This window comes from Rhododendron vialii, chromosome 1a (assembly GCF_030253575.1).
Source record: "Rhododendron vialii isolate Sample 1 chromosome 1a, ASM3025357v1".
NCBI classification, from domain to species: domain Eukaryota; kingdom Viridiplantae; phylum Streptophyta; class Magnoliopsida; order Ericales; family Ericaceae; genus Rhododendron; species Rhododendron vialii.
The window spans coordinates 45,218,442-45,232,923 of NC_080557.1; the positions used below are offsets into that span (position 1 = coordinate 45,218,442).

A 14,482-nucleotide genomic window follows, 5' to 3' on the forward strand; every position below is an offset into this window, starting at 1 on the left:
GTTCTTGATAAACAGAAAACGGAAGCAGGTTGACACTTGCACCAAGATCAAGTAAAGCTTGTTCGATACGCTTCTCTCCAATGGTTACAGCGATAGTAGGGCTCCCCGGATCCTTGTACTTCGGCGCGATATTCGTTTGAATGATAGAACTCACTTGCTCAGTAAGGAATATCTTCTTTTGAACATTAAGCTTGCGCTTCCGAGTACACAAATCTTTAAGAAACTTGGCATATGACGGAATCTGCTTAATTGCATCCATAAGAGGAATGTTAATCTTCACTTGATTGAACAACTCATGCAACTCCTCATTCAAATTTGGTTTCGCCAAAGCCCTCAAACGACTAGGAAACGGTGCCGGTGTTGAAATAACTCGAGGGTCCGGTACACTTTGTTCCTTCGCTTTGCCTTTATCCTTTCCTTCTTCTTCAACAAGAGTCTCCTTACTTGCTTCCTTGGGAGATTCCCCAATGATTGGAATTGAACGTTCGATAGGAGGAGGCAAGGAAGACGGTTCCGGAGGCATCACCACTTGGTTATCAACTATCTTCCCACTCCGAAGAGAAATAATAGCCTTTGCTTGCTCGGGGAAAGTCACCGAAGAGCTAGCAAAGTGAAGACCTTGAGAAGTAGGATTGGAATTCGGTTGCGGATTAGGTTGAGGTTGAGTAGGAAACTTCCCTTTCTCCTGTTGTAACAAACCCACCGTAGTTGTCAACTTGCCCAACTGGTTTCTGATGTCATTCATCATTTGAGTTTGTTGCTCATTGATAGCTGTTTGGCCTTGCAAGAGAGCACTAAATTGATCTTCCCAAGAACGCTTTGGTGGTTGTTGGTGGAACTGAGCAGGTTGTTGTTGAAATTGGTTCGCATGTGGGAACGGAGTAGAAGGAGCAAAACCAGGTGGACCTTGAGCTTGAGGGAAACGGAAAGCATTCTGAGGTTGCTTCCAAGGCAATTGAGGAGCGGGCGGTGGAGCTTGAGAAGAACCCCCCTCATTAGATTGATTCCAACGGAAAGCTGGATGTTGCCTTGTCCCCGGATTATAAGATTGAGAATAAGGGTCAAAGCGTTGGACAGCTTGTACTTCTTCTGGAGCAATTCCATTAATTACATTTTTCAAAGCAGGAATATTGGGGCACGCTTCTGTAGAATGGCCCACAATCTCACAAATAACACACACGTCTTCCACTTGGCGCACTGCTTTCACTTCTTGAGATTGAGCACTCTTTAATTCCAACTTGTCAAGTTTCCGAGCAATCTCCTCCAAACGAGTTTCAAAAGCTGTATGCTCTGCAATAGAGAACTTCCCTGAACCTGTAGGACCTTGATTGAACATTGCTCTATCTCCCGGATCTGCAAACTGCCAAGACTGAGTCTTCTCAGCTAGTGACTCATAGTAATCCCATGCATCCTCCGGTGTCTTCCCCATAAAATCACCGCCACCCATAGTATCCAGAAGCTGTTTACTCTCTTGAGAACACCCGGTGTAGAAATAGTTAACTCTGAGATACAACGGAAGGTTGTGATGAGGAACCGACATAAGCAAATCTTTGTAGCGCTCCCAATACTTGTGGTAAGTCTCTCCATCCCTTTGCTTGAAACATTGAATCTGATCGATAAGTAACTTTGTCCTGCTTGCTGGAAAGAACTTGGTAGTGAAAGCATCCTGAACTTCTCCCCAGTTACGCAAAGATTGTGCCTTCAAAGAATTAAACCATTGTTTCGCCTTGTCTTTGAGAGTGAATGGAAACAACTTCAAACGAGCTTGGTCAAGTTGCCCCGGAACTGTAACAAAAGAGTGCAGAATATTCTCGAACTCCCGGATATGCAAATACGGATCCTCCAATTCTCTCCCCCGAAACTCTGGAATAATACGAAGATACTCAGCCTTGAATTCAAATGTATTCCCAGCGGTCGGAATCGGAATAACGATAGGAGATACTTGAGGAGCCCGTTCTGGATTCAGATAATCACGCAAAGTACGAACTGGAACTTCTTCGGCCATTGGGCCTTTGCAATTGCGATTTAATTTGTGAGGCGGAGAGTGGGCAGGATACGCCCTGGCAATGCTACGGATTTTTGGCGGAGACGAAGAACGATGAAGCCGATTTGAAATTGGGCTCCGGTAAACACGCATACACAAGCAAATATACTAACTAACTAACAACATAGGGGCCATCCCGCCACCTCAACTCAACAAACAGAATATGCGAGGGGTTATGCCACCACCTCGGCTAAGCAATGCAATCAAATTAAAGCTAACTAACTAGATTAATTACGCTAAACTAACTAAGAAACAAATTCAATATTTAGCCTGGCTTCGTTACACCTCAAGTTTAGATGAACTAGGTTAGAGGTATCCACCAAACTAAATACGAACTACTAACACATAAACTACTAAACTACTACTACTAAACGAAAGCGGGATACTTACAGTGGTTTGTCGAACCTCCAAGAAAGCCATAATAAGAGATCCCCGGCAACGGCGCCAAAAATGCTTCGTTCGCTCCGATGATAATAATAATGCGGAATAATACCCCAAGCGTAGGGCTTAACACGTCGGTTGAAGCATAATAAACCGGAAATCCGGGATCGTACCCAAGGGAAAAATTATATGGCTTGGTCGGATTTGTAGATGCAAGTAAGGGCTTTCGGCCTTTAGACGGCCAACTTTGTTTTACTTTGAAAGGTGGAAATAAAAGGGCTAAATTAAAGCGAATTAACTAGGGAAAAGATAGGCTAGGTCTAGGAATTATTAACACCCAAGACTCGAGCTAAACTACACTCTTCACCCAATTACACAATTTAAGATACTTGATTAAAGTTCTCAAGTCGGAAAATCGAATGATTTGAGAACCAAGCTAGCTCTAGAATTCATTTGACAAATACCTCGTGCGAAAGAGCTCTAAGCATCTTATGTGGTGGGTAGTCGACGCTCCCACCTACACAAGATCAAAGAGGTTAACACCTCGGTGATTTATCAAACAAACCCGAACCCCACATCAATTTTCAAATCAAAGTTTGAAGCTTTATTGGGTGTAAAATGCAATTTTCGCCCGGGCCATGAGATGCTAATCATCCCATGACCTAACCCTTGAAACTACTCACCCATATCTAGAGAGATAGGAGCAAGCAAAAATCTAGCTACCATAATGAAATAACAAGACTTGAATTAAACTAGAGACTAAGATAGATCGGGAGAAAATAAACAACTTTAATTAAGGCAACAATAACAAAAATTAACAACTAAGGGCAGAAAATTAAAATATAAGTGCTGGAAAAATGAAGAACAGCAAGAACAATTCAAAATGCAAATTGAATCTAATTCTAGATCTAAAATTAGGTAAGCAAATCTAAGTCTACTTGTTTGTACAAAATAATGACAAAGGCTTTTATACTCCGAAGGTCCGCGCCTGGAATATTCCCAAGATGCTCAGAAAATCCGCTCTTAAGCCCCTCGGCATCGATGGCAACGGCCTTAGAATGCTCTACTATGGGGTTCGGCATCGATGGAAGATGATTTGTCCCATCGCTGCCGAAGTGGTTAAGGGGGTATTTGCCACTAAGGGGCTCGGCATCGATGGGATGTAAAAGTTTACATCGCTGCCGAGGCCAATAGTGGGTCATTGCCTTGGCCGCCTTCCTCTTGCTCGGGCAATGATGGGTTCTGCTCGGGCAAATCTGCTTCGGCTCGGGCGATGACAGGTTCCGCCTTGGCAAGTCAACTTCTGCTCGGGCAAAACCTTGTCTAGTGCAACGAAAGCTCCCTTTTTGGCGATTTACCTACAAAATAGGACTAGACACTATACGAGCAAACAACGTTAATAATAACTAATAAGTAACTAAATTTAACTAAAACTAAATACTAGCGCACCCTGCATTACATTCTCGGGTGCTTATCAAAAAGAGAGGTTAAAAACTGCTAATAAACGTCCTCGATCATCTTCGTGGAACTCGGGACGAGCCGACACATGTTTATTCGTTTCCCACTGCCAATCGGATTGTGTGAATGGAGTGATTAGTCAAAGCTGTTTAAAACAAAAACAAAAAAGTGATTAGTCAAAGCACTACGTGGCAGTCCTCTAGAAGCAATTAATATTTTTTCCGTGCCAGGGGAAACAAATTTTCAATACTTAAGGGACTAAAGTGAAATTTAGTCACAGTACTTTTTAGAACTTCCCCGACACCGGCAGCAGTGTTGAGAGAATGCCTTTCAGACTCTTCCAGAATCCATTGGAATTTCGAACAAAAACAGAGAGAGCAAAACACAGACCACGGTCATCACGTACGCGAGAGAGAGAGAGAGAGAGAGAGAGAGAGAGATTAGTAGATTTGGAGAGAGAGAGAGAGAGAGAGAGAGAAGGATTGATGTCAGGAGAGAGAAAAAGAACGATCAAGCTGTTCTGCCCATCCCTGTCGAAGGCAATAGCATTCGTGGCATGGGAAGAACAGAGGCTCGACCTCGGGTCCATATCCCGGGCCTTCGGGCTTGACCCGGCTACTCTCAAGCTCAACGGCCACTTCATTGGCAGAGGAGTTGATCTCATAGCCTTGTCGGTCACGTGGAAGTCCCTCTTCTCGTTCTTCTCCTCACGCGGTTTGTCCACCGGAGAGACGGACTCCGGCGCACTCATCGTCGACGGCAAGCTCTCGAGAATAGGAACCAAGAGTAAGTTTTTTTAAGCTTCAAAGTCGCGACGTTGTTTTATTTTACTATTTATGTCTATCCTGATTGGTTAGAGAAAAACGGGGGTAAAGTGAAGAAATTTTGAACTGCTGAATCTAAATTGTTGGTTTGCTCTGTTTTAGTTAGAATTAGGTCTGATAAAGGAACTGAACGAGCTGAAAAAAGTTAGATTGTTCACGCTTGGTTTGGTTTGAAAACCTAACGAGCTTTAAAAATATGTTTGAGCTTGGCTTGTCTAGGTGACAGTATTGATCCTAAACGAGCTTTAATTGAGGCGATACGAACGGATATCAAGTTTAAGCTTGGTTTGTTAATGTAATAAACCGTCACGGGCTTTTAATGAATGAACACGAGATTGAACTTGAGCAGTTTGGATTGGTTATCAGCCCTAGACAGAAGGTAGGCAAGTGTGAAATTTATTTTTGAAGATGATGTTAGGACCTGGGAGCTGGTAACCCTTTGGTTGCGGTCTTGCCGGAACTGATTCTGGTTGGTAATTGTAGGAAGAGGATTAGGTACAATTTCACTTTAGAAAAATTTATAATTGTTGTTGTTACTTGTTAAAAATTCGCAGAACCTTAACCACTGGAATTGGTTATTATGTGAATACGAGAGATACATCGGACTTGCCTTGCGTTATTATGTGGAAAATTTCAAAACTACATGGATGCTCTGCGGTCAACTGATTGCATGTTGGTGTAGAACTAGATCTTATGGCCCTTATCCCCTGACAGCGCCACGTCTAATCTTATGTGGTGTAATAAAGGTTGCATTTTGAAATGGGGCATATGAAGTGCAAGGGGCCATTGAATAAACAAAGATTTGGAATGACTACTGAAATTAGGAATTTCCTCAACCAACTTTAAAAAACAGGATAAAAAAAATGCTTCATTTGAATGAGCTTGAGGTTCAATGCTAACTTCCATGGTCCTTGATTTTTCATGATTATTGGGGATTTTTAGCCAATGTGATTTCAGCTGCATTGCATAGCTGCCCTTTGTTTCTTCAGGACTCTGCCTTCTTGCATGCTCTTCCACATATGACACTATCCGTGCAAATCTAGCGAATATTATAGTAGCCCACTTGATTACTAGATTGAACAGGTTTGAGAGCCCATGATTTACATGTACCAATAAGTACATTATCAACAAGATAGGACTTACGAGCTTAGTCGGTGGCCAATAGGATGTCTCAAGACGCAATTCTGCTCCTTACCGTACGCACTTGTGACTTTTTAGTGATACTTCTTTTGGTAGTCCTACCAATTTCTCCCTGTGTCAATAGAGTATGGGTTGCATTGTTTCTATCTTTTGGAATGTGAAAACGATGTCCTCTACTTTTCGGTGCTTGGAGGTCCTATTACCAAATTCATGGGGTACTTCAGTGTCAACAGTCACTAAAGGGAATTTGAAGAATGTAAACATAAGGAAACGATATTAATGAGATGATAGAGATATGAGAAGAGGTGCAAAGGGTGCTGCGGTGCATTTGAAACTGAGGATGTTAAATGGTGCTGGCCAGTCCAATAGGCAAACTGAGGGAGTTATATGAAGCATGATTGGAGTGAGCTTGTGGTTTGATGGTAACTATCATGGTCCTTGATTTGTCAGGAAAATTGAGAATTTTCGGCTTAAATATTTCTGCTCATGAGAGTTGCAACTTTTGTACTGGCATTGTAGCCCTCCTTTATATCTTCACGACTCTGCCTTATCGCGTGCCCTTGCACATATGACGCTATCAGTGCAGATCTAGCAAATTTTACAGAAGACCACTTGATTTATAGATCGTACAGGTTTTGAGAGTCCATAATTAGTTATCAGCTAGATAGGACTTACTAGCTCAACCAGCAAACATTAGGATGTCTGAAGATGCAATTCTGTTCCTTATTGACCTTGTGGTAATACTTTTTTTTTGGGTAGTCCAACCAATTTCTCCTATAATTTCCTCCTTGTGTCAATAAAGTATTGGTTGCGTTGTTTGGTTTTGGAATATGAAAAAGATGTCCTTTCCTTCACGGTGCTTGGAAGTCCATTCGCATATTCATGTGGTACTTCAGTGTCAACACTCACTAAATAGAATTTCGAAGAATGCAAACAAAAGGACATGATATTAAGAAGATGAATATATGAGAAGAGAAGTGCAAATGGTGCTTTGGTTGCATGTGAAAATGATGGAGTTAAATGATGCCAGCCATTCCAATAGGCATGACTGCCCTATCTTTTGTCTCCTAGTGTTTGATTAGGTCTGCCTCAGCTGAAACTTACCTTCTGAATTTGTGTATAATTCCTGGTAATGTGTTCCGGTTCTAATTCTGCCGAGAAAAACTGATTCTCTTTTATTGTGCTAATTAGAGAATACTACGTAATTTGTATGTCGATATTTGTCTGGAATGTTCCTGCAGCATCAGTCTGATACAACTGGTAGCTTTCATGTGCATTTGCCTGTTTAAAGGGAACTTATCTATGTGTGCGCTCCACCTTCTTCTGATAGCATAATTATAGCATGGCACCCATTTGTTGGAAATTATGAGAGTAATATGTTGTGATTCTCCAGGAGCACATGAACAAGCATATGTAGAAAATGGGATTTGCTGTGAGAGTGAACGCCCAAGTTGCAGTATAAACACAAGGCCATGGCTTGAAGATGAAGATACCAACTTTCTCAAAAGTAAAAGGCTAAAGGAGAGAAACTCAGGTAATCATGCTAATCAGAGGTGGTAGATGTATTGGTGAATCTTGAGATTCCCACATTTTACTTCATTGGTGTTTACTTGCTGCCTATTTGCACAATTTCTTGCTATACCTCACATCTCACCGCATACTTGTAGTTCTGGATTATTGAGTAACAGGCAATTCACCGAATCAGCAGACAGACAAATATGCTTTGTTTGCATTGCACGTGTTTTTGCCTGTTCAATTAAGAATCCTCTCTGGCTCTCCACAATAAGTTTTAATCGTGATATAATAGTACTTTCCGGCTGTCCAAAAAAAGTTATACATCGATGTAGGTAATAGAGCCGAAGCGTATTCAAGCTATGGTATTTCAGGACTCTTGAATGGAAAGAGAAACAAAAGTCAATCTAAGCTTGTATGTTTTCAGGAGATAGTGACAGCGAGGATAAAGTTGCCAGAGGTGATGGTTTTGGCCTGAAGAGAAAGCAATGTTTGGAAGATGTCGTCCCCTTGAAGAGGATAAAAATGGCTGGAACTAACTCAGGTACGTAGGGCTTCTTGATGTTATCTAGTAGCTCCAGTCACTTGATTTCTGTTGGTTTCTTTTTGCCACGCCTTGATTTCTTTCTTTCTAGTTCAGTAACATTGCTTCCAAACCTTTTTGCTGATATTGCCTGTTTGTCTCTATTTGATGTTTTCAGAACTTAGTCTCTCCATGAAAGTAATGCATTTTTGTCGGTCCTTTTTCAGGTTCTGAATCAGGAGAGAGTGGTATATCCGGAGTGATTTCAAACACCCAATTTCGGTGCAGTTTAACCAGTAGTTACAACATGAAACGAATAAGAGAAGATGATATGGTTAGTGCTGCTCCTTGTAAGAAGACCAGATAATGAGTAAGAAGACCAGATGATGGTTCTCAATGTGGAATCCAACTGCGTGAATGCTACTATCTTTCCCTTGGTGCCTCTTTTCAGTTGTATAGTTCTATGTTCAATTTTCAAGTATGAAATTAGCTCTCGCAATTACTGTATGCATGCAGGGATGTTGATATTAGTTCCTAAAATGATGGCCCTAAGGGTTTGTACATGTCGTGGTGCATTGCCTTGACATGCCGCACGGAGTATTTCTGATCAGATGGAGGGATTTAAACTAGCTTAAGGTCTATGGCCTGTGGATGGGGCATCATTACATCAGCACAATGCCCATCAAGGCCATTCAATCTTAATAACCATGTGGGCCAAAAGCTTGCATGTTGGTCCCTGCTAAAGTGCTATCTTCATGTTATGGCTATAACAAAAGCTTCAATTATGGGGGAATCATGTTTGCTTTGAAACTCGAATTTTGCACTGCAAACACAGTGATAAATGTTAGTGAACCCCGATCGGAACCGTCCATTACCTCCATTTTTCGGTCAGGTTAGGTGATTGGGTAGGTCGGATACTTGGACAAACCTGGTTAGTATACTAAAAATCTCAGATTGTCAAATAAACGGATAATAGAGATAAACAAATTACTCCTGGTTTCCAAAAAAAAAAATGTCCAAATTTACTATTCACCTCTCTCAAAAAAAAACTCTGTATCTTGTAATTTATAATACTTTTTATGATTTAAAAATTTTGTTTAACAAAATTAAGTGGGTTATGCCTAGGAGACATGGGATAATATGCAAATAATGTCGAACAAAGTCAGATATCATTACGCTTTCACATATAGCATATTACATTTTATCCTCTGTCTTTGGAGATTGAGATTATTATTTTTCAATTAAGTCAGACATATCAAACAAGAGCTATATAGCATACATATTATTTTTTCTATGAAGATAGTATAAATTAAATTTTGAGATGCGTGAGAAGTGATTTTCCACGTTCTTTTTGGAACAAATTGAGTATTACGGTTCAGCTTGCCGCTGAAAATTTTCTTTGACTTACTTCTTGTGCGTATTTGATTACATTTTTTTTGTCAAGCGATATACATCAGGCGGGATTAATGGAGGTGTTAAAGTTAGCATAGAGGTCCAGAAGCTATCCATAACTCTGATTTCCAAACCCACGCCCGTCGTGGAACTCGAGTTTTGGTCACCACTAAGGGAAGGGAGATGAGTTACCAACTTTTTTGAGAGAATGCAAGAAGGTAATTTCACCTGTCAACTCACCTAGACGATTGCTGACTAGGGAGAGGTAGAGTTACCAACTTCACTAGCTACATTATCCTAGCAGAAAAAATAAAAAAATCCAAACACTCCCCAAAGTTTAAGATTTGGAATCCATGCCTGCGAAAAACCCTAGAAGATGAATCGGATGCTATGGCAAAAATTCTAATGTGAACTGTGCTTATCATGTGTGGATAAGGAAGAATCTTTACTTTCCATTTACGAACAAAATCAAACAAGTAATGGGAAATCCAACAAAAGTCTCCCAGAATCCCACAGCGAAAAAGCGAGAAAACGACTCTGCAACTCACTCCCGCCGTTGAAGCCAGGCGTCGGTGCATTGCCGGCCGTCGGATTCCCGCGCACAACCAATACCAGCCGTCAATTTGATCCTCCACTTTTTTGAAACTCCCCTTTTCTTGCCGGTCAAAGTCGATCAAATCATTCTCGCGTCCGTTTCCCCGGAATCCAAATTCGAATTCAATCTAGTTTTTCCTCCCGCCAAAGGGTCGCACCGCACTTGTGGCCCCGACGATAAAAAAACCAGTGCACACTCGCGTCAAGTACACACATTTTATACTCGCTTGATAAAGGGTACTTTTGTAATCTTATAGTAACTTTTATATGCATGCACGTTTTATCTTTCCACACCCCAAATTAATTTGGTCAAATGGACAAATTTGTTGTTCCCAAAGAAAAAATATTGGACAAAAATAATATATGCTAGGAAGGGAAAATATGCTAGTAGTATCTTTCTATCTATTTTAGCTATTTTTAGTTAATTTCCTTACCCCACTAATCTATTTTAGTTATTTTTAATTAATTTCTTTATCTCACTAATCTTAAACTGTTCAACTTAAATTTTTTTCACTAGAATTACCCACCACCATCCCCTACATGCAAACATTGTCGTCTGCTATTTGTCACATTTTCATCGTATATTGGAGTTTCATAGCCGCACTTAGTCCTTGTGGTGTCTCAAACCCTTCCTGTGCCAAAGTCTAAATTCTTATACCGAATCCAACTTTGTCGCCTTTCTAATTTCAACACACCTTGTGTCATTTTTCTAGCCGCATTTCACAGATCGTTACTTATATTTTATACTCACTTTACCATAAATCACCTCATAATAAGGATGATACTTTTTGTAATTTTCTGTGAACTTTTATATGCACATACGTTTTATCTTTCCACAACTGAAATTAATTTCAAATTAGACATATTCAGTGCTCAAGTAATAATATGACAAATTAATTAACATATGATAAAGTAAAAAACTATCAATTTCAACTGCGAAAAATAAAAATACTGGAGTAAAATGGTTGTGTAGAAAGAACAAATGCGTGTGGATTTATAAGCTCCCGCAGTACTACTTCGAAACTGCGAGTACGAAACTACGGATACATACCGCCGTAGTGGCGATGGTATCGAAGCGCACAGAACAGCGTGTTTATAAACAAACCCGAACCGTTCCAGCGACAGATACACCGTCCTTTCCGTTCTCCGATCGACGCAGAGAGAGAGAGAGAGAGAGAGAGAGAAACAATCTAGGAGAGAGAGAAAAACCCTAGACCGGCGGGATAATGTCTGCGACCCCCGGTAGCGGAGGCGGCGGTGCCCCGGAGGAAGAGAAGAAGCCGAACGAGCAACACATTAACCTCAAGGTCAAAGGCCAGGTATATGTAATCATACGATACATGTCTATTTTGTGGACATGGCAGTGTATCAGTTTGGTCTGTATTTGTTCTGGGTTTTTTTTTTTTTTTTTTTTGAATATGTTATGCGGCTGTTGAATGTTTCGTTTCGTTTGAATGAATGAATGACACCTAGTTGTTGTTTCTAGGCTACCTTTCGTTTCTAAGGCAGAATGAGAGGGCTACTAGCTTGACATGAGGCTTTTCTCGAGTATAATTTTTTTAATTTCAATTTAACTGTTGATGATGTATTTTTCTTGCTTCTTTGATGCGAAAGTACTTATCAAGCTTTATAAATCAAGTTATTTCAACGTTTTTAGTTGATAATGTGACCAGTCCACTTGAATCCTGAATGAATGCAGTCAAGTATTTGATGTCTTCTAGTCTTACTCTAGATGACTGGTTATTTTTGATTGTCTGGAGGTAATTTGAGGGACTTTTGAGTTTCTACATGCTTTAAAATAATAGTAGCGATTTGTCCTGAAAAGGAAATGAAGTAGTATCAAAAGAGCCATTTGGTATAGTTAGATATATACCCATTTACGTATGGACTAAAAAGTGAGGCCTACTCAGTTTGGAGGCTTAGGCCTTGGCCTTAATGGCTTAAAGATTGGGCCTCCCCTTGCTACTAGGAATCAAACAGAACTCTGAAGAAATGGGGGCCGACTAATCAACGAATTGCTGCTTCCAATGAAGCTGTTTTGAGCTGTGTAGCGCATGTCTTGGTTGCGGAATTGCACTAGTTTCCCATGAAGGTCATTAGGTGCACAAGTCATAACCTTTCTCTTTTTTCAGGTGTGGATTGATAAGACGTTATAAACTCATAAGTGTGTTAGGTTATTGAAGTGATATGTCTAGCCTGAACTCCATTGCCATCATTAGTTATCAGTGCAAGCTTTTGGTAATGTGATGATCAAAGCAGAGTTGTGGTTGTTTAATTTGTCTGTAGAAGGGTTGATTGATTCTTGTTGAGAATTTTTGTTGTTGTTACGTTGGGTTGAGTCAAGCTATGTCATCACTTTACCTTTATGGAAGCAACATGAAATACCCACCTTCTGATTGTTTAGAGTTTTGAGCAAACATGTTGTTTATTGTGGCTTCTTTTCATTGCCCTGTTATTTTTCCAATGCACGAGACAATTTATCTGTGATTTTATCTTTATATAGAATTGGTTATAACACACAATTGTTGAAGAAATGTTGTTATAAGGACTCGGATAAACTCTTTCATACGAGTTGGCTTGTCCTTATTATCATTTGGAAGACTGACTTCAAGTACAGGACGTCTTTGCATAGTTGAAAATCTTCTTCTTCTTTTTTAACCCCTTCGTCTATCCCTTTATACTTGACTAAACAGACAGAGGGTTTAGCAGTGATTAGGCTTTTTCCTTCCTTGTAGTTCACCTCCCCTTAGTCCCTCTATATTAGTTTACATTGGATTAGTCTAGGTGAAACTTGGAACCATCAAGCTGCGAATTGGAGAGAGAGGAGGAGGGGGGAAATGTGTCATGTCTTTTGGGTAATCAGTGTACTAACCAGACTCAATGTAGGCCATTAGGCCTTTAAGATTGTGGTTTTGAGCAGCATGGAATGAGTCAAAATTTTAACCACAATATGGAAGTTTTGGATGTAAGATTTGCCGGAACTTGAAACATGAGCCGTACCAAAATATTTTACGCCCCTTACGGGACTATATTTGTTACAAACGTGGTTAACAATTTAACATGCTATGCCCTTTGCTGGTATCAAAGGGATCCGCCCCTTTTGATGAAGTCTACTTGTTTGTGTTTCCTAAAGATACTTTTTTGTGACTAATCATTTTTTTTGTGTTTCATGGGCCTACATAACTTAAGCATTTGATAGTTTGTTTGAGCTTTCACATATACCACCTAGATTGAATTGCTCTGAAGTTAAATACAGCACTGCAGTGTTCTGTATTCACGTTATTTCCGTTTGCACTTTGAAGTACTGTATTATTCCTGCTCTATGTTCCCATTTGGTTGTTGCCAATTGTAGGATGGGAATGAGGTGTTCTTTAGGATCAAACGTAGCACCCAATTACGGAAGCTGATGACTGCTTACTGTGACCGACAGTCTGTGGAGTTCAACTCCATTGCATTTCTATTTGATGGACGCAGGCTTCGAGGAGAGCAAACTCCAGATGAGGTAAAATTTTGTTTGGCAGCATGATAAGGACTTGTATCCTCTTCATTGCTTGTTGAAGCTTACACTGATAACTATAGATCATTTTAAGATATCTAATCCAGATAAAATTAAAAAAAAAAATGCAAGTTCTTCTCGATCCGAAATGTTCACCTGTATGGGACATTGGTGGTGTTCTATTGAATGCGAATTTCTTATGTTATTTTGTGTAAACTGTTAATCTTTTATTTATAGCTTGAGATGGAGGATGGTGATGAAATAGATGCCATGCTGCATCAAACTGGAGGTGGGAATGTGGGTTTCTAGCTACAGTGTGGCTTTTCTGAAGACTGAAGATATTTCCTGTTAAGAAATGGATCTGCTGGAGAAGTATATAACTAGTACCCAACTCAGTTTTTCTCTTTTTTAGTTGGTTAGCAGTGGTAGTTCAAGGAGTATAAGTGTATGCATGATGTTGGTATTTTGTTGCTACAATTTAGAAACTCGAAAACAGCTTCAAATTTCCCTTTTGCTTTCCTAATGATGATATGGATTGTGACATTGTGCATGTGTTAGATCATTGCTCTTCTTTTATGCACTGTCTGGATATTGAGGCAAGGAAGGGAAAATAAGAGGAAAATCATAGAGAAAGTCCGACGTGTTTTCCACATATTTCTTTTCATTCCCTTTTCCCTTCTTTCTTTGCGTTCCGAAGAAGTGGTGGAGAGGGTAAAATAACCCTCAATTTTCACAATTTCCAAACAATGCGGTTTTTATTCCATCAAGGCGGCTCCAAGACTTTTATTTAGGGTTATTTTTTGGTCAATCAGAAATTATTCCCAAGACTTTTATTTAGTGGTGACAAGTATATAAAGAATTGTTTTGTATACAAAGCTTCGAATAAAATAAGCATATTCATATTTGGTTGAAAATTAGCTGGGTCTAGTTTATTTTGTTTTGTTGAGCTTATTATCTACTTACTCAAACTTGAGTGAATACTTCATTCACTTTAGCTATCTATGAATAATGCCGTCAACAATGTTAAAACAAAATAAAATTACTCCATGTTAAAAATACAATAAATAAATAAATAAATAGTGCAATTTTAAATTCAAGTGCACACCATTTGAAGGGTA

General features: G+C 39.8%; 2 protein-coding genes across 4 annotated transcripts; both read left to right on the top strand.

Annotated features, from left to right (window-relative positions):
- Nucleotides 1-4,190: 4,190 nt before the first annotated feature.
- LOC131320200 (uncharacterized) lies at nucleotides 4,191-8,678 on the top strand. 3 transcript variants are annotated; one of them, XM_058350831.1, is made up of 5 exons: nucleotides 4,227-4,285; nucleotides 4,328-4,669; nucleotides 7,241-7,381; nucleotides 7,787-7,903; nucleotides 8,110-8,678. In XM_058350831.1, exons 2-5 carry the CDS (start codon nucleotides 4,369-4,371, stop codon nucleotides 8,247-8,249), a joined length of 699 nt encoding a protein of 232 aa, XP_058206814.1. In that variant the 5' UTR covers nucleotides 4,227-4,285; nucleotides 4,328-4,368; the 3' UTR covers nucleotides 8,250-8,678. The 3 variants fall into 3 exon arrangements, with proteins under 3 accessions (XP_058206805.1, XP_058206823.1, XP_058206814.1); XM_058350822.1 differs by having other exon boundaries at nucleotides 4,191-4,669; XM_058350840.1 differs by having other exon boundaries at nucleotides 4,195-4,669; nucleotides 8,129-8,385.
- A 2,217-nt stretch (nucleotides 8,679-10,895) lies between these two features.
- On the top strand, nucleotides 10,896-13,907 carry LOC131320215 (small ubiquitin-related modifier 2-like). Its single transcript, XM_058350845.1, has 3 exons — nucleotides 10,896-11,187; nucleotides 13,221-13,370; nucleotides 13,602-13,907. Exons 1-3 carry the CDS (start codon nucleotides 11,095-11,097, stop codon nucleotides 13,671-13,673), a joined length of 315 nt encoding a protein of 104 aa, XP_058206828.1. The 5' UTR covers nucleotides 10,896-11,094; the 3' UTR covers nucleotides 13,674-13,907.
- Nucleotides 13,908-14,482: the final 575 nt, after the last annotated feature.

Coding starts and splice junctions, on each gene's coding strand:
- LOC131320200 (XM_058350822.1), top strand. CDS start 4,207: ATGCCTTTCAGACTCTTCCAGAATCCATTGGAATTTCGAACAAAAACA. Junction 4,670..7,240: donor CTCGAGAATAGGAACCAAGA/GTAAGTTTTTTT, acceptor GTGATTCTCCAG/GAGCACATGAACAAGCATAT. Junction 7,382..7,786: donor GCTAAAGGAGAGAAACTCAG/GTAATCATGCTA, acceptor GTATGTTTTCAG/GAGATAGTGACAGCGAGGAT.
- LOC131320215 (XM_058350845.1), top strand. CDS start 11,095: ATGTCTGCGACCCCCGGTAGCGGAGGCGGCGGTGCCCCGGAGGAAGAG. Junction 11,188..13,220: donor ACCTCAAGGTCAAAGGCCAG/GTATATGTAATC, acceptor TGCCAATTGTAG/GATGGGAATGAGGTGTTCTT. Junction 13,371..13,601: donor GAGAGCAAACTCCAGATGAG/GTAAAATTTTGT, acceptor TTTTATTTATAG/CTTGAGATGGAGGATGGTGA.